This window comes from Arabidopsis thaliana, assembly GCF_000001735.4.
Source record: "Arabidopsis thaliana chromosome 1 sequence".
Lineage (NCBI taxonomy): Eukaryota > Viridiplantae > Streptophyta > Magnoliopsida > Brassicales > Brassicaceae > Arabidopsis > Arabidopsis thaliana.
Window position 1 is genome coordinate 28,105,736 of NC_003070.9, and position 17,115 is coordinate 28,122,850.

A 17,115-nucleotide genomic window follows, 5' to 3' on the forward strand; every position below is an offset into this window, starting at 1 on the left:
TTTTTAGATCGCAGGTAGCTGACGTAGCGATCAATCAAAGAACATGGTCATTATCTAATAAAAACTATTTAATTAGCCATTAGGAAATTTGAAGGCTAGACTTGTTAAAAATCTTTTCGTATGGGCCCATCCGTGCCTTCTTCAATGGGCTTGAAGAAGTAGACAAGACATCCCATTATTGATTATTTTCCTTAGCTTGATGAATGTTTTTGGAGTTATTACATACTACATTATAAATTTCTTGTTCTTACAGTCAGTATATACACAATCTGCACTGAAGATACCTTAAAAAGCTAGAACGTACGGCTTTGCTGAGGTTTGTTTGGATAGAGTTGTTAAATCCAAATTCATTTTGAAGCATTTAGAGAATTCACAAGAAGCCCAATTATGATTCAATTAGAAGCCCGCAAAACCATGTAATTAGAAATTTCTAGCAAGTTTAGATTCACAGAAATATGTTGTTATAACTTATAAGCATCAATGTAGCTAATTTTGGAAGTTGCCAGCCACTATCCACAACTCTCCTTCTTCATCATTTCAAGACATCAATCTAAGATTTACTGATTAAGCTTAGCGTTCTTTATTTCCCCTTGCACTAAATAAAGCTCTTACTGAGTTATTTTATTTTGTATCTTTGCTATCCATCTTATATTCAGCTCCTTTGAGCAAAAATCGATCGTGATTTGGATTCTCCCACAAATCCTAGGGGAGTTAATTAGCCACGTAACAACTTTGAAAGTCACCAGTCTCTCCCCATTCCTCATCTAAATATCAAAAGTCAAACGTTCAAATCCCCTTGAGTCCTTGACGTTAATTTTTTGTTATAGAAAAACGAACGGAAAAAGAAAAGTGAGATTAGAAGATCATTTATAGAAGAGAACAAAACAACGATGGTTGTTATACGCTCACAATCAAGATCCCCTTGATCAACATGTTGCTAAACGCAGACAAGGACTCGCGGAGACAACAATGGTTGTTACGTATTCAAAATTAAGAAACAAGCTAAGAAAAACCTTCATATTCTTAAGCATACATTAAAGGCTACATAATCAATAGTACTGACAACGATCATAACTTCAAAATAATGCATTAATCACTTGAGATTTACCAATAGTTGGATTTTGAATCTCGAGTTCTAACTCCAAAGCTGCATTTTCATTGTTTTTTTAATACTCATCCATCGTACGGCGTTTATTATGCGATCTACCACCCATGTGCATGTATTTATCTCACTTAATGGTTTTATTATTCAATTCTTGTAATTCCTTTTTGTTTTTCAAAATGAGATGATCTACCACCCTTGTGTATGTAATTATCTAACTTAAGTATTTCATTTACGTTACTCATGATAACACTCGATGATCTAAAGTTTAGTTACATTTTATAGAATGCTATACTTCACTTAGATATCAGATGTGGGTTCAAAACCATAAAAAAATATATAAAATCATGACTTATATTCAACGCATTCGCGGAGACGTTGATATTGTTTCACAAAAATAGGAAATTAACACACGCGTAGAAATATTCATGTATCTATTTGTGTTCATACAAATTAAAGATGTTTAAAATAAGATATTGTTAAAAAAAAAGATATTGTTAAAAAAAGAAAAGAAAAAAGATATTGTTATAATAAGAAAAATATAAATATTGTCAATAGTAGCATGTAATATGAGAAATTGAATCAAACGTAAAATCGTGATCATAAAAAATAAAATTCAAAAGTAAAGAAAAACATGCATTGTCCATTTTTTTTAATACTTGAATTTGTTTAATAATTAATCCTCGAGTTACGTACGTTCACTAGTTATTTCCAATCGACAAACAAATTCAACGGTTTCGAAAATTCTGAACAGAAATAAAAGATGTAGTTTCATACAAAATAAATGTTAGTTTTTTATTTTGTTTGTGTGATGATATTCAGCCTTCCAAAACATATTTGTTGGTGAAAGACAAGTTTTTGGCTGTCGGTAGTACGACCATTTAAATTAAGGAAAATCAACTCCAAGATTCACGGATGTATAAAATCCACCATTTGAATACTGCCACGTGGCAGTAGACCACCAGAAGACGTGTACAAGTGTGTCTCCTCCTCTCCATGTATAAAGATGACCGTTGCCACTTGCCAGTGCCACATATGATCGTCGGCTCCGGTGATTTTCGCTCTCTCTGCGGCCACACTTGTTTGCTTGGTCTCTTTGTAATACTTTAACATCACTTAGTATATTGCATGTTTCATTCTTTCTTTCTCTGATTTTGTTTTCGTGAGATATTAAAGAGTTCATAACATATAATTTCGATGTCAGACCGTATTAAAAAAGTTTTTTTTGTGGATTAGATTCACGATGCATTTTAATCAGTGGAGTTTAATGAAAGAATTAGATTCTTAATAATTTTGGGTACATATGCAATTTCAGATTTTCTTTGTCATAAAAGGAAAATTTCATTTCTTTTTGCTTGTTTTGTGCATTGCGATGTTTGTCTAATTCAGATAAGCACATAGCGTTTTCCTATTTTCAGCTACTAAAGTACCCAAAAAACATAAAGACTTTGAGATTCTTCTCTACATAGTGGGTGAAAAAAAGACTACATCATAAAAAAAACTACACGATATGAAGTCATTTATATGTGTTATATAACTTCCTTTGTGTGTGGTTAGGTCATATAAAGACCTGTTGCAAAGGCTAACATCTGATCAGAGCGACGTGGTTTAGAATCTCCGAGTGATTTGAGGGGATATGGAGGAAGAAAGAGTGGAAGGCTCGAAAAGGCCATTTCAAGGTATCATAAGAGATGTCAAAGGAAGAGCCTTGTGTTACAAGCAAGACTGGATCGCTGGTCTACGTTCTGGTTTCGGGTACTTATAATTAGATTCTTCTTGAGATAGAGAAACAAATTGTAATTATATGTTTTTTGAGAGGTTTTACAGGATTTTAGCACCGACAACATATGTTTTCTTCGCCTCTGCGCTTCCTGTTATTGCCTTTGGCGAGCAACTTAGCCACGACACAGGTCTATCTCTCAAATTTGTTACCTTCATGTACGTTTTGGTCTTGTTTTTAGTTATGCGTAATCTGATTTAAAATTTGGGGTAAAAGTATAGAGAGATCGTTGAGCACAGTGGAAACGTTAGCATCAACAGCGTTATGTGGAGTGATACACTCGTTATTGGGAGGACAACCATTGTTGATACTTGGAGTTGCAGAACCAACTGTCTTAATGTACAAATACTTGTACGACTTCGCTAAAGGAAGACCTGAATTGGGCAAACAACTCTACTTAGCTTGGGTTGCTTGGTGATTACTCCAAAACTCTAAATCGTTTGTTCTTGTAAATGTTTTCCTGTAAGAGTTATGGTCTTGCTTGTTTTTTAATTGAAGGGTTTGTGTGTGGACGGCTTTGTTACTATTCCTAATGGCGATATTCAACATGGCTTATATCATCAACCGGTTCACGAGGATCGCTGGTGAGCTGTTTGGTATGTTGATCGCTGTTCTATTTCTCCAACAAACCATAAAGGTATCAATACCAAAAGGCTCAACAAAGCCACCTCTCACTTCTGATGATAGGTCAAAAGATCTTTTATATGTTTCAAATGATATTGGTAGGGAATGGTGAGTGAATTTAGGATTCCAAAAGGTGAAGACTCAAAACTTGAAAAGTATCAGTTTGAGTGGCTCTACACAAACGGACTTCTTGGCCTTATTTTCACAGTCGGTCTTGTCTACACCGCTTTGAAGAGCAGAAAAGCAAGGTCTTGGCCATACGGAACAGGTAAGAGTGATTTATTTTCTCATGCTTAATGGTAATTTCTGTTTAAAAACAACTACAAGGCCTTAATATTATGATTCTTTGTAAAGGATGTTGCCGAAGCTTCGTTGCAGACTACGGAGTTCCGTTGATGGTTGTGGTTTGGACAGCATTGTCTTTCAGTACGCCATCAAAACTACCCTCTGGTGTCCCGAGAAGACTCGTTAGTCCTCTTCCATGGGACTCTGTTTCTTTAACACATTGGACTGTCATCAAGGTTACAAAACACAACTACATTTAAGATTTTGGTTTACAATCCAAACCTCTTTAGGATCCGTCTTTTTTCTGTACAGGACATGGGTAAAGTCTCTCCCGGTTACATATTTGCAGCGTTTATACCCGCATTGATGATCGCAGGCCTCTACTTCTTTGACCACAGCGTTGTCTCGCAGCTCGCGCAGCAGAAGGAGTTTAACCTCAAGAACCCTTCTGCATATCACTACGACATTCTCTTGTTAGGTTTCATGGTAATCAATCAAACTCTGTTTCTTCCTCTGCAAGCTAACATTAATTCTCTGTTAAAATCTCCAAACTGTGTTTTTTTTTTCAGGTATTGATCTGTGGAATGCTCGGTCTACCGCCTTCCAACGGAGTCCTCCCGCAGTCTCCTATGCATACCAAAAGCCTAGCTGTTTTCAAACGACAGGTCTAATTAATACTCAGTTAATCAACACTGAATATTCAGGTTAAGCGGTCTAGATGAAACTTGGTGGTTCTATACAGTTAATGCGGAGGAAGATGGTGATGACAGCCAAAGAAAGCATCAGACAGAAAGCAACGTCCTCTCAAGTGTACGAGGATATGGAACAAGTCTTCATAGAAATGGACAAAAGCCCACTTGTAAGTAGTAGACTCATAATTAATGTTCCAGTTTTCAAGATATGAGCTCTTATTTTTAATCTACAGGCTGAGACACACACAACACTGATAAATGAGCTGCAAGATCTGAAAGAGGCAGTGATGAAGAAGAGTGACGACGACGGGGATACCGGCGAAGAGAGTGGTTTCGATCCAGAGAAGCACGTTGACGCTTACTTGCCTGTTCGAGTCAACGAGCAGAGAGTGAGCAACCTGTTGCAATCATTGCTAGTGATAGGTGCAGTGTTTGCTCTACCGGTCATTAAGCTCATACCGACTTCACTTCTATGGGGATATTTTGCTTACATGGCCATTGATAGCCTCCCAGACAATCAATTCTTCGAACGAACAGTACTTCTCTTCGTCCCACCAACCCGGAGATTCAAGTATGTGCTCTGAAAATGCTCTGTTTTTTTGTTAAAGGTTTCCTTCAAAGACTGATCATGTGATTGTTTTTTGTTGTTAGGGTCTTGGAAGGAGCGCATGCATCGTTCGTGGAGAAAGTTCCGCATAAGTCAATCGCTGCATTCACGCTATTTCAGATACTCTACTTTGGGCTTTGCTACGGAGTGACGTGGATTCCAGTGGCCGGAATCATGTTTCCGGTTCTTTTCTTCCTTTTAGTAGCCATCAGACAGTACCTTCTCCCTAAGCTCTTTAAACCAGCCTATCTCCGGGAACTCGATGCGGCGGAGTATGAGGAGATCCCTGGAACTCCTAGAAACCCGCTTGAACTGTCTTTCAGGGTGAGTCAATGTCTATATAATATGTACATTCTTTTTATTCTTGATATTTGTCTAGAGTAGTTTAAAGGATTGAGGTTTATCGATTTAACCCTGTTTTAAAGTCGAATAACTCGGCGAGAGGGGTCCAAGAGTGTGATGCTGAGATTCTAGACGAGTTAACAACGAGCAGAGGCGAGCTCAAAGTCCGTACACTCGGTCATAACGAAGACAAAGGCCACCAGGTTTTATTCTTTTTTTGTTTGGGTAAAGAATCTGTATATAGATCGTTGAGTTGAATCTTAGACTTTGTAAGAAGAATTTCATAGACGATCATGTTAACATGCAGATATATCCCAAGGAGATAGTAGAAGTAGGGGATGGGGACATGAGTTCTTCGAGAGAGTGATCTATCAACAAAATAACGATCAAAACCATTTTTGCAAGTGCACATCATGATGGTGGTCATGTGCAAAACATAGATGATATGTGGCTTTTATTTTTTCCTAAATAAAACCCAAGAAGATGTGTTTATCATCTTGTATTTTTCTCTATATATTAACTTTTTTCAAAACTTTCCTAACTAGTTGGGAACTTGGGAGGCTAACGGTAACGGACTTATTATGATGAAAATAGAATTGCTATTGTAAGTATTACTAGATTTGTCCATAAAAAAAAAACACTGACTTTTGTTATTCATTTAAGTAAACTCATAAAAGATTACATTTTTAGAGGAACCATATAGAGACCATTATTTTAAGCAGTAAACTTTGACCTGAGCATGTTGATTGTTTTACTATCCGCCTTAAACGCCGATATCAATACCTCGTTTGGAATCGCGGGTTTCGTAGCCAACAGAGTGTGAGGCACACCAACCTCGCTAGGCAAGTCGTCAGCAACCACCGTCAAAAGACGGCATTGCGTTTTCCCAACGTTCCCCTCGTAATGAATGAGTCCCGGAGGAATCACAAACATATCACCGGGTCCAATAACCTTCGAGTACAACGTGTAGTTAGTCGTTAAGAACCCAACCAAGACCGAGCCTTCGATCACGACCCCTGCCTCGGTTACACCGGGGTGAGAGTGAGGTTGGTTGTATCCTCCAGGTGCAATTGCAACGTTATACATGGATATTCCCAAAGTGTTTAGGCCTGGAAAGGTCAAGAGATTGGCTGGATTAGCGGCAATACCTTTTGGGTTCGAGGTGTTTAAAGGAGTGTTCAAGCCGGAATAAAAGAAGTCTTCAGAGGTGACTTGTGACTTGCAAGGGTAACCACTGTTAGTTGGGGTAGCTTGGAGATCAGCTACACAAAAGTCTTGGAAAGGGTTAAGTTTTAGGGCTGGGAGTGAGAGAGTAGGGTTCGTGAAGAGAGTGATGCATAATGCGAGGAAGATTAAAACTATTGAGAGAAAAGAAGAGATTTGTGAAATATGAGCCATTGCTAGTGAGTGAGATGATTATGGTTGATGATGATAAATGACGATGTTAATTGGTAGATTATATAGCATTAGAGATTAGTTTTTTTTTGGATCGACCTTATAGCTTCATTAGACTAAAATAAGATGGGATTAAAGGAAAACACAAGAAAAGATTAAATCTTTATGAGTGTTGGGTTTAATTTTATGCAATTCTTTAATGGCTTCAATTTTTAAGCAAAGCATATATGGCTATGCCAAAATAAATTAGGTTCAAAATAAACCCTAGCTCACGGAGACCTAGCTAGTCAAGTGGCTAGAGCTATGATATATATATGGCTGAAACAAGTTAGGTACAATTAACTCTCGCTCCTTGATCACTAAATTAAAAATGTCGAATGTCTCCATTTATAAGTTGAAATATTTGATTGTACGTTCTCTATAAATAAAAATATAATAGTTTTAGTTTTAAAATTTGAATTATGAAGGAAAATGATATAATTTATTTATGTTTACATTTTGTATTAGCATTTAAAATTTGTAAAAAAGTCAATCCTTAACGAAATAATTTGTTTATGTTCAGTGTTAAGATTCATTTACACTCAACAAAATGTTTATGGAAAATGAAAATGTTATACCTATTTGAAATGTGAAAATATGTAAGAATATAAAAATCCCATCTAAATACAAACTCAAAATGTTATACCTATTGAAATTGTGAAAACATTTTAGAAAAATTTCACATCTAAATACAAATGCAAAACTGAAAACTTTTTTATTTTTTGGGTATGAAGTACAAAACTGAAACTAGGTTAGGTTCATGGAGCAAACTGAAACTTTTTAATGTGAAAGAATAAAAGAAATGTTTTCAAGTTGAGACAAGGCGTGAAAGCTTGCTTGTTCTCTAAGAAATGGAAAAAAATTGTATTACAAGTTCATGGATTCAGAAGGCATAGCAACAAAACTACGAAGCATGTGCAAATTCTGAGATATCTGCAATAGAATTGCTTCTCCTTCACTAACATCCAAAACATCAGCAATGTGTTTCAATAAATCACCATTTGATTGAAGAGTACTTAGTCTCTCTGTGATCTCTGAAAGCTCTTTTACTATCCCTTCTTTGCTTTCACTCCCTGCCCAATTTCATAACAACAACACAAGATTAAAAAGGGTTTTTAGGATCAGATTAAACAACACATAATGATCAAACTTTGAGTAAAGAATCATACCTTTTTCTTCATCTGCAGAGACAACATTCTCCGCGGTAGACTCCTCTGACCTTTTCGATTGCCCATTTTGATCGATGTTTTCGCCATTTTCCTGCTGATTTGAAGAAGAGACAGCCAAATCCGAGACTGGTTTGGTTTCTTGGCAATCATCATATGCACTAGCATTGCCGTTTTGTTTATGAAACTCTTCCCTTGCATCTTCTTGATCAGTCAAACATCCATATTTCTCTCTGTAAACCTCAAATTCAGCTTCAAGCTCCTTCATTTCCTCTTCCCTCTTCGCCAATTCACTACTCATAGACTGCAAAGCTTCTTGGTCATACTCTGCTTGTTCATCCATCATTCTTTGGTACTGCAAAGCCTCCATTTGAACAGCAGCTTTCTCGGCTTGAAGCCTCGTGATCATAGCCATCGCTTCGTTGGCTGCAACAGCTGAAGCACTTCTCTCTTCATCTAACTCCATATATAAATCAATGAGTGACTTCTTGTCCAAGCGAACCTCTTTCTTGAGCTGATTAAGAATGGATTCACCGGTTGGATCTGTCGTGTCCGAAGCATTCTCTGTCTTATTCAAAACGGATTTCTTAAGAGATCGAACGGACCATCGTGGACTGTTTTGCGCCGAATCAGACAGAGGGATCCCAAAAAACTTGTTACCTCCTCTTACAAAACTTGGTGTTCGGTCCACATCCATATCCTTAAACTCAGATTCGTTTTCAGACAGTTTGTTGTGCGATACCCTAGGAGAAGGAGCAGGAGCAAGGAAAGAATTGTTGTTCTTCGGTAACTTCTCAGATTTTATCTTCAATAATTCTCCACAACACGAACAATGTTGCTTCAAGCTATCATTTTTAATGTTGTTAGTCTTGTAATCCACCAGATTTTTTGTTGTCTGGACTAAATTGTCGTCTTTCTTGAACGCCAAGGGAAGGTCTCGTTCATCGTCAATGAGAAGCTCGAGATCTTTATGTAAGATGCCAATGAGAGACTTATAAGTATCACAGTCAGAATCTTTCTCGGTGGCGAAAGAGAGAAGACATCCTTCACACATATGTTTAATCTCAGAGAGCTTCTTATGGACATGGCAATAAGCAAGAGAAGATACTTTCTTCTTGTGAGAGTCGCAGATTGACTCGTTGTAATAGAATTGAGGGTCTCTAGGGACGAGAATGTGGTCGATTCTGGTGCAGAGAAGACAAGGAATGTTGAGGTCGAAGAATTTGGCGAATTGGTTTGACAGAAAGGCGATAACGCCGTCGATGAAGAGGAAAACAATGAGGCTCCATTCAAGAACAGTGTAGATGAGGAAATGAGGAAGAGATCCGAGTTCTTGTTCCACAAATTTCTTGAAAGAACGTTTAGACATTGTGGCTTGTAAAAGCAGAAACAAGAACAAGAAAAAACAGAGCAATTGTATATACATAGGAGATCGAATTTTGGTCAAAGATCAACAAAGAACAGAGATCATGATCTATCTATCTCAATCTTTTGTGATTTGTGTTTCTATTTCTGGGTTTAGAGAGTCTAGATTGGGCTGGAATTTGATGAGATAAAGTACCCAAAAACAAAGGATAGTCGCAGATTTGAAATTGATAAATTTAGAGACAATGTCAAAAGACAGAGAGATACAAAACAAACAAAGATAAACTGGATTCGTTTTTTTTTTTTTTTTCCCCGCTTAGACGTGAGGAGAAGTTTGTCGTTGACGCTAAAACTGAATACAACCATACACGACAGAAACAGAGGACATGCCAACACACACATGACATACACATATACATCATCATCATATAAAAATGATGCTGTTTGATTGGTCGATTAATGAATGGGGATCATGTTCTGTGATTGGAAGATTATTGCTTACGCAACAGGGGTAATATGTAATCATCCCACACAAAATATATTAAAAGCATCTGATGGGAAAAGAAAAAGCTCCACTATGATGGAAGTGACCAATAAAATTTGACATTATTGGCATCATTAAAGATAATGACATTATTCTACAAACATAAAATATCTTATCCTTGGAAATCAGATATATTATAAAAACCCTAAAACCCCATGAATCATCTAACATGATTTAGATAGCCACATGATAAGCAAGTACTACGACTCTGTTTATGATTGAGATCATGAATAAAACAAACATAACGTTAATATGATTTATAAGTTTTGATAGATCCACACGAATGAACTTAGAGAGTATTACAACAACTTCCAAACATGGAAGGAAAAACACAGGATGATTATGAACCCTAAAACCCCACTTAAGTCCTATCTCCAAACTCTGTTTATTATTCTTCTTTTCAACAGATTTTTTTTAGCCAAATACATAAATTTGACGAATTTTTTTATAACAAAGTCAAGACCTATCTGTACAGCAAAGAAACAAACAGGGTGTGTTGCAGATTTTCACCTTTAGGATAAGCTCTAAGCGACTCCAATCGTGTTGAATGCTGGATGCATTGAAGGAGATGGTTCATTAAGATTAGATGAAGCTAGTGAGAGGTTGAGAGAAAGCGGTGCTGGACTTGACTGAAAAGTTAATGGAACCAAATTGATGAGATTCGATGAAGTAAGCTGTCCGTATGATTGATTCCCTGTTGGTACCGGGAACTCGGGAAAGACTTGCATAACCGGATGTATAGAGAAGTTGTTGATTTCCGGTACAGGAGAAGATGATTGAGATGTGTTCTCCTGTATAAGCACTTGGTGATCTTCTTCCATGGGTATGACCTGATAACAAAACCAAGCAAAATCAGTTTTGTTATACTTAAGTTTTCACTAACCAACAATTCACAAAGGCTCTCTATTAGTTTCTTTTAAACAACTAAGCTAAAAACTAAACCTAACCACTTAACTTACTAGAGTCACAAAGGATTAGAGATTTACCGTATCAGTAGTCATGTCAAAAAGGCTAGATCTTCGGCGGCGACGGTTAAGATTACTTCGCCTGAGGAAGTATTTCTGAGCATGACTAGCAACTTGTGTAGAGGTTCTGGTCTTGACAAAGTTTCTTGATATTCCTTTCCAATCTCCTTTACCGACTCTCTGCAGCCCAAGCAAGAACAGCTTGTGTTCTTCTTCAGTCCATGGAACTCCTAAGAAATAGAAAGAAACCCAATAAATTAGCCATCTTTCTAAATCCAAATGAACATAAAGTTGTTCATAGTCCATTTCTCAAACCATATCTAACAAATCCCTAAGTTTAAAGTGATCAAATTTATGGAATGATAAAAAAAAGTTTCAATCGAAGAGTAATACCTCGTTTCCTCTCGATTTTGCCGTTAGAAGAAGACATGGGAAGAGCTTCATCCGCCGAGGCGTAACCGGCCGGGGTTTTGTTCATATCTTGTTCATCTCTATCTTCGCCGTCGATCTTTGGAGTCTCCGCCGTCTGTTCATAGTCAGACAGATTGTTCAAACTCACGCACTTTCTCATCGGGTCAAGCACAACCCTGACTCCGAACAGCATAATCTCTCTTCTTGTGCCGCTTCCAGCGCAGGCGGTAGTGGACTCCGAAGAACTAGTACTACCGTCGGCCATGATAATCTTTCCGATTTTGCCCCTTGTGCTTTCTTTCTCCTAAAGAAGCAAAGTACACAGAGCAATGGGCAATGGAGTGGTGTGAGTTAGATCTGAGCTTCTTTGGGGACCCTTTTATAAGCCAAAAGCCACGTGGTTCCTTTTTAAACTATTACATGTTGTAGGTGTTGGTGACGGTACCATATGACACGTGTTTTGTTTTTATTCGTCTGTTCTTGTATTTTTTTCTTACCTGCCTGTCTCTCTACAGAGTTTTCATTTGGATAGACTTTTTTTATTCATTGGCTGACTAGATTTATTAGGTTTTTTGTTAGTAGTTTAATTAATCTTATAGGATGACGAAAAAAGAGTTAAATAAATGTTATCCTATAATAAGAAGTTAAAAAAGTATTTCGCTATGTCGACCAAAAAATGTAGGTCGTATAACGAAGAAATATTTATTGACTTTCGCAAACTCAAAGTTAAATACAAAAAAATGAAATAACAGAATGAGAAAAATGAAATGAAATCGACGCTTTTATTTTTCTTAACGTTACCCTCATGTATTTTTATGATAAAAATCTACAGGTTATAATGTACTGGTCAACGCAATGTCTCTAAGGCCTAAGCGCATGCAACTTGAGCTTAGAAAAATAGTCAGCTTCTGAAATGATTCTGTACTCTGCTCTAATAATCTATTTAGTTACAGCTCCATCCTTGTACTTTTTTTTCTTCTAAAATACTATATCTTGTGGATCTATGAGTTGATTATTAAGAAAAAAATCTTGGGAGACAGGTGAATCCTTTTTGGAAATTATAACTTTGAATTTCAACACAAAAACTTACAATTTCAGGAATCTAATTCAACAACAAAAATGATTGTGTAGTCGAATTTGTCGTTTTCTAGCTAAGAGTAAATTTTAAGACGCTGTTAAGGACCTAATTGTAGTATAAACAGCATGATCGTATGTCCAGACTTGATCACAACTATATAGCATTAAAAAACAAAAAGGTGATAGTTTTAGTCTTTTAGTAGAATGTTAGGATGTGATTTGACTGTAAGCAATATGATCACATACTATTATTATTTATCTATTTTAGATTTGTAGGGAAAAGATTCTAAAAAGTATTTACAAAATTTGGTAAATAGTTTTGGAAGACAGCAAAATCACACAAAGCACTAGCATCGGTTAGAAAGCAAAGCCACCATTACTTTTATGCGCACACAAAGTGGAATCTTAAAGTTGTAATGTGTGAAGCACTATAGGAAGATCCTTTCTTTCTCCAATCTTTTTCTTATTTTATTACCAATTTGGATGACAAACTTGTAGTGACTTTCCTAAATCAGAAAACAAACACATATCTGAGGACGAGAGAGAGAAAAAGATTAATCAGACCGAAGAAGGAATCTTGCACAACAGATTGTTTTCTTTATTCTGGGTGGAGTTGGGTCATTGCTATGTAATAAGTTAGATTTCGAAACAGAGAGAGTTCATCAGGTGAGGTCACAAGCAAAAACTAGAGCTTCCCTGAGGAATCTTGATTAATAGATCCTTTAATTGTAACTAGAGCTTTGATCTTACATTAGCATTTAGCTTTATAGTAATCAAAAACATAGTTGAATGGAAAAAAAAACGAAAAAAAATCTATGGCTGCAAAATCATGGGTCTAACAATCCATCAAAACACTTAGTTGGCTACTTACTTGAGATTTTCATATAGACGCTTCTTCATATAAACTAAGATCACCATTTATCTTCTTCTCCAGCTTCTTCTGTCTAACAGAGGTTGACTCTACTGCTTGAAACCATAGCATAGTTATCATGGATATGGAGTGCTTGTGAAATACGCCCACAGTTTTCACCCACCAGTCTATATGGAGGAAGGCAGAAGAGGCCTTTGATTTCTGGACTTGGCAACAGAAACTACGTTGTCTAGTTCTTAAGCTGTGCTCCCTGCTAGTTCTTTTTTCGTCCTGGTTCTTCGTTGTGTAGGGTTACCGCTGTGGTTCGTGTCACTGCTTGTTGAAGCTCTTGTTCCAGCCGCAAATATTGGCGAGTTTGCTAATGCCACTAGGTTTTTATTTTCGGATTCTTCTGAAGTTGGCTCTTTCGTTGACAGTAACTGCTTGAGCTGAGATCGCTGGCACATAATGCGACCTCCATTCCATCCCGTGAAGGAAAATGAGGACGAGACATGATCCTGCAAGAAGGAGAAAGCAGCTTTCGCGATAGGAGATTCTCTTGCAGCAGAGCTTTTCTCCAACTGTCCCCGTCTGAGAGGTTAGAAAGAAAGAATTAAAAAAGGCAAAAGGCAAGATAAAAAGCTTGAAGGCATCTTGCAATGAGGTAGGTACCCAGTATCAAAATACTTACACTGAAACAACAACAGCTAGTTGAGGAAGATCTCCCTTTAAAAGCATATCATTTATATCATTTAGCCAAACCGATAGTGCTGTATACATGCCACCCTCTGACATCCTGCAGAACATTGAAAACCAAGAATTAGATTGACTGGTACTCAACCATTTCATACACATGAAACGAAGCCAGTGTAGGGATCTTAGGCTACCTATGTACATCGACAGACCACACAAGTTTGTTTTTCCGGAATAACTCAGGGAAAAGTCCACGCTTTGTTGCCTCATTGAGTACTCTTGCAGCTCGCTCTTTCTGGCCCAGCCACCACAAAGCATCCAGAAGTGCATTGTAAAACCTTATTCCCAAACCACATCCTTCTGAATTGAGTTTGTCCAACACGTATTCCACTATCTGCCAATTTGAGTCATCATCATAATCTCCCTTGATCATTTGCCCAATAACTTGATGAATATTTGATACTCTATTTGAAAGCATCTCCTCCAATAACTCATTGACATCGTCCCACCTATAAACCAAAAAAAAAATTTGAAGTGTTGCTTAAAATCTTAAGATGTTATATACAAAACAATGGCTAAAGTTACTGCTTATCCAGAACACTCAAGTTAGCTGCAAGAAAATTAACTAGGGTGCTACATTACACTAGCATATCTCCCCCATGCCTGACCATGTATAGACAGAAGGCAACTGAAAGAGCAAAATGCTATGATGATGGAATAAATCATCATGCTTAGTAAGGTATGAGCTATAAAAATACACGCAAAAGAAAACATCAGAAACCGTGTATTACTGGCGAAGGCACTAACCTCTCCGTCTTCCCATAAACAGCTAGCATCATACAGTAGCACATGATACTGGGCAGTATATCAGAAGCTTTCATCTCCTCAAACTGCTCTCTGCACTCATCAACAAGCCGCGCAAAAGAATACACACTTAAAACAGCCTCAAGCGTCCTTTCATCAGGATCGCATCTTGACTTCTCCATATCTACATATGTCTTCACAGCCTCTTCAAATTTGCCTCCTTGCTTGTACGCTTCTATCTGTGCATTGAACGTATCTCTGTTCCTGGGAATACCAGAATCCACCAACCTGGACAAAATCGCCTCAGACTCCTTGACCAGTCCTCCCCTTGCAAACGAATATAACAGTGAGTGGAATGTTTCAATACTTGGATTGCTTCCTACTTCATGCATGGTGTTGAAAGCAACAAGCGCTTCTTCATATAAAGCAGCCTGCCCAAACGCTTCAATAACCCCAGTGTACGCCTTGGAACTTGGCACGATATCGTTAGCTGTCATATATTGTAAGATCTTCCTAGCATCTTCGTGAAGTCCCCCCTTCCCACAAGCAAATATTATACCCTCATATGTCTCCATGTCCGGTTCAATATTCTCCTCCACCATATCATGGAACAAAGTTACCACCTCCTTAAAATACCCCCCTTCCCCAAAAACCTCAATCAAAATGTTATATGTAGCAGCATCAGGATCCGTATTGCTTGATTTCATCTCAAGAAAAAGCTGCCTCACATCATCATACCTCCCACTCTGTCCAAACAAATTCAGCAAAACACTGTATGTATTTGCGTTCGGCGTACACCCTGCAGCTTGCATCTGATGGAAGACCCCCATTGCCTCCTTAATAGACCCGGATTTCGCATATGCCTCTAACAACACATTATAAGAAGTGATATCCGGCAAACTACCGCCGGAGGCCATCTCGCCTAAAAGATCACATACTTTCTCCAGCCGGCGTAACTTCCCAAATGTCTCAACTAGATGACTATATGTGGTTAAATCCGGAACAATCCCACCATCATTCATAGTCCTAAAAACCATTTCAGCCTCATCACCTAAACCTCTAATAGCACAAGCACTAAGCAGTGTATTATAAGTCACGATATCAGGTTGTATCCCCTCATGTCTCATCTCTGCAAACAAACCCAATAAACCCTCCCAATCTAAACCACCTCTAGCACAAGCATTAATCACAGTGTTGTAAGTCAAAATACTAGGTGATATCTTTTCATTCTTCATCCTATCAAGAAGCTCAAGAGAAGTCTCATACCGTCCATTTCGACCATAAGCATTGATCAAAGCAGTGTAAGAGAAAACGCTGCGGGACACACCTTGGCTAGGCATTTCGTCGAATACCTCAAGACATTTATCTAGTAGACCTTCTCTACCAAGCAAAGAGATCATAATAGTGTAGATATGCTCGTTAGGTTTGCACCATATCTGCCGTTGCATATACTTGAAGAGACGAAGCGACCTTTGCCAATCGCCGCGACCAGCGAACTCTTTGAACACGAGTGCGAAATCGTTCAACGAAAGCTTGTTTTTGAATATGTCTAAGCACCTGGCGATGCTCCCGCGTGGTGGGAGACTGCTCAGCTTGTTAATCAGCGATTCGACGTCGTAGCTGTACTTTCCTTTCTCCACGGAGACGGAGGGGTTCCCGAGAACGAGATCTTTAGTCTTTGCTTTGATTTTACCGGAGAAGGAGCATGGTTTACGATTTCCTCCTGAGAGGAAACGGAGACGGTTGCCGTCGGCGAATCTCCGGTTTCCGATGAAGCTTGAATTCTGGATGAGGAAGGAGAGGTGGTGTGAGTTGGGATTTGGAATTGCTAGGTTCATTTTGGGTAACTAGAGTTCACATAAGGATTCAAAAATCCTCCAGCAAGTGAAACGAGATTTTCTCGGGAAAATCGCAATTCGATTTGAATTGAATCAGAGATTTAAGATTAACGGCTAAGTTACTAGTCACCACCAAGCTCTAGACAGAAACGCACGAATTAAGATTGGCAGTAGAATAGTTTAGAAGAAGAGATTTTCTCACCCAAAAGCTCGCTCTCTAGGTGAAATGGCGGAAAAATGGAAGAAGAGGGAGGGGCTTGAAGAAGACACGTGGATTCTTATTGTGGATAACAGTCTCGAGTAATCACCCGGTCATTACCCGGTTTAATGATTACTTCCCGGTTTTAATTGGTTAACTCGATATTTTTCGATCAAAAAAAATTGGCGCCTAAAATTGCAAGAAAAGTAGTATTAGTGTACACTAGTAAATAGTAGAATACAATTACATTGGTAATATATGTTGTAAACTAGACAATGTTCTATAAGTCGGTTTAATTGTCCATCCATCTTCTAGGCAATCGAAACTTCAAAATCAT

At 37.9% G+C, this 17,115-nt stretch overlaps 5 protein-coding genes across 12 annotated transcripts; 1 reads left to right on the forward strand and 4 right to left on the reverse strand.

Moving 5' to 3' along the window:
- Positions 1-2,086: 2,086 nt before the first annotated feature.
- BOR5 (HCO3- transporter family) lies at positions 2,087-6,205 on the forward strand. 7 transcript variants are annotated; one of them, NM_001334672.1, is made up of 14 exons: positions 2,134-2,200; positions 2,660-2,857; positions 2,930-3,012; positions 3,104-3,296; positions 3,381-3,519; positions 3,609-3,774; positions 3,861-4,027; positions 4,104-4,277; positions 4,361-4,456; positions 4,534-4,650; positions 4,717-5,054; positions 5,135-5,414; positions 5,516-5,635; positions 5,740-6,084. In NM_001334672.1, the coding sequence occupies exons 2-14, from the start codon at positions 2,739-2,741 to the stop codon at positions 5,797-5,799; spliced, it is 2,052 nt and encodes a 683-aa protein (NP_001322360.1). In that variant the 5' UTR covers positions 2,134-2,200; positions 2,660-2,738; the 3' UTR covers positions 5,800-6,084. The 7 variants fall into 7 exon arrangements, with proteins under 7 accessions (NP_177619.2, NP_001322363.1, NP_001322364.1 ...); NM_001334667.1 differs by having other exon boundaries at positions 2,138-2,192; NM_106139.3 differs by having other exon boundaries at positions 2,087-2,857; positions 5,740-6,205.
- AT1G74820 (RmlC-like cupins superfamily protein) lies at positions 6,073-6,844 on the reverse strand. The gene has a single exon (NM_106140.3). The coding sequence runs from the start codon at positions 6,828-6,830 to the stop codon at positions 6,147-6,149; it is 684 nt and encodes a 227-aa protein (NP_177620.1). The 5' UTR covers positions 6,831-6,844; the 3' UTR covers positions 6,073-6,146.
- A 614-nt stretch (positions 6,845-7,458) lies between these two features.
- On the reverse strand, positions 7,459-9,546 carry AT1G74830 (myosin-binding protein, putative (Protein of unknown function, DUF593)). Its single transcript, NM_106141.3, has 2 exons — positions 8,036-9,546; positions 7,459-7,939 (listed from the first exon to the last, which is right to left on the reverse strand). The coding sequence occupies exons 1-2, from the start codon at positions 9,456-9,458 to the stop codon at positions 7,734-7,736; spliced, it is 1,629 nt and encodes a 542-aa protein (NP_177621.2). The 5' UTR covers positions 9,459-9,546; the 3' UTR covers positions 7,459-7,733.
- A 161-nt stretch (positions 9,547-9,707) lies between these two features.
- AT1G74840 (Homeodomain-like superfamily protein) lies at positions 9,708-11,687 on the reverse strand. 2 transcript variants are annotated; one of them, NM_001198469.1, is made up of 4 exons: positions 11,300-11,670; positions 10,928-11,136; positions 10,612-10,771; positions 10,173-10,533 (listed from the first exon to the last, which is right to left on the reverse strand). In NM_001198469.1, exons 1-4 carry the CDS (start codon positions 11,580-11,582, stop codon positions 10,466-10,468), a joined length of 720 nt encoding a protein of 239 aa, NP_001185398.1. In that variant the 5' UTR covers positions 11,583-11,670; the 3' UTR covers positions 10,173-10,465. The 2 variants fall into 2 exon arrangements, with proteins under 2 accessions (NP_177622.1, NP_001185398.1); NM_106142.3 differs by having other exon boundaries at positions 9,708-10,771; positions 11,300-11,687.
- Positions 11,688-12,928: 1,241 nt separating this feature from the next.
- Positions 12,929-16,842, reverse strand: PTAC2 (plastid transcriptionally active 2). Its single transcript, NM_106143.3, has 4 exons — positions 14,745-16,842; positions 14,132-14,446; positions 13,936-14,040; positions 12,929-13,835 (listed from the first exon to the last, which is right to left on the reverse strand). Exons 1-4 carry the CDS (start codon positions 16,577-16,579, stop codon positions 13,502-13,504), a joined length of 2,589 nt encoding a protein of 862 aa, NP_177623.1. The 5' UTR covers positions 16,580-16,842; the 3' UTR covers positions 12,929-13,501.
- Positions 16,843-17,115: the final 273 nt, after the last annotated feature.

Coding starts and splice junctions, on each gene's coding strand:
- BOR5 (NM_106139.3), top strand. CDS start 2,739: ATGGAGGAAGAAAGAGTGGAAGGCTCGAAAAGGCCATTTCAAGGTATC. Junction 3,520..3,608: donor TTCTCCAACAAACCATAAAG/GTATCAATACCA, acceptor TGATATTGGTAG/GGAATGGTGAGTGAATTTAG. Junction 3,775..3,860: donor GTCTTGGCCATACGGAACAG/GTAAGAGTGATT, acceptor TTCTTTGTAAAG/GATGTTGCCGAAGCTTCGTT.
- AT1G74820 (NM_106140.3), bottom strand. CDS start 6,830: ATGGCTCATATTTCACAAATCTCTTCTTTTCTCTCAATAGTTTTAATC.
- AT1G74830 (NM_106141.3), bottom strand. CDS start 9,458: ATGTATATACAATTGCTCTGTTTTTTCTTGTTCTTGTTTCTGCTTTTA. Junction 7,940..8,035: donor CTCTGCAGATGAAGAAAAAG/GTATGATTCTTT, acceptor GAAATTGGGCAG/GGAGTGAAAGCAAAGAAGGG.
- AT1G74840 (NM_106142.3), bottom strand. CDS start 11,582: ATGGCCGACGGTAGTACTAGTTCTTCGGAGTCCACTACCGCCTGCGCT. Junction 11,137..11,299: donor CAAAATCGAGAGGAAACGAG/GTATTACTCTTC, acceptor TCTATTTCTTAG/GAGTTCCATGGACTGAAGAA. Junction 10,772..10,927: donor TTGACATGACTACTGATACG/GTAAATCTCTAA, acceptor TTTTGTTATCAG/GTCATACCCATGGAAGAAGA.
- PTAC2 (NM_106143.3), bottom strand. CDS start 16,579: ATGAACCTAGCAATTCCAAATCCCAACTCACACCACCTCTCCTTCCTC. Junction 14,041..14,131: donor TGGTCTGTCGATGTACATAG/GTAGCCTAAGAT, acceptor AATGTTCTGCAG/GATGTCAGAGGGTGGCATGT. Junction 13,836..13,935: donor CTAGCTGTTGTTGTTTCAGT/GTAAGTATTTTG, acceptor CTAACCTCTCAG/ACGGGGACAGTTGGAGAAAA.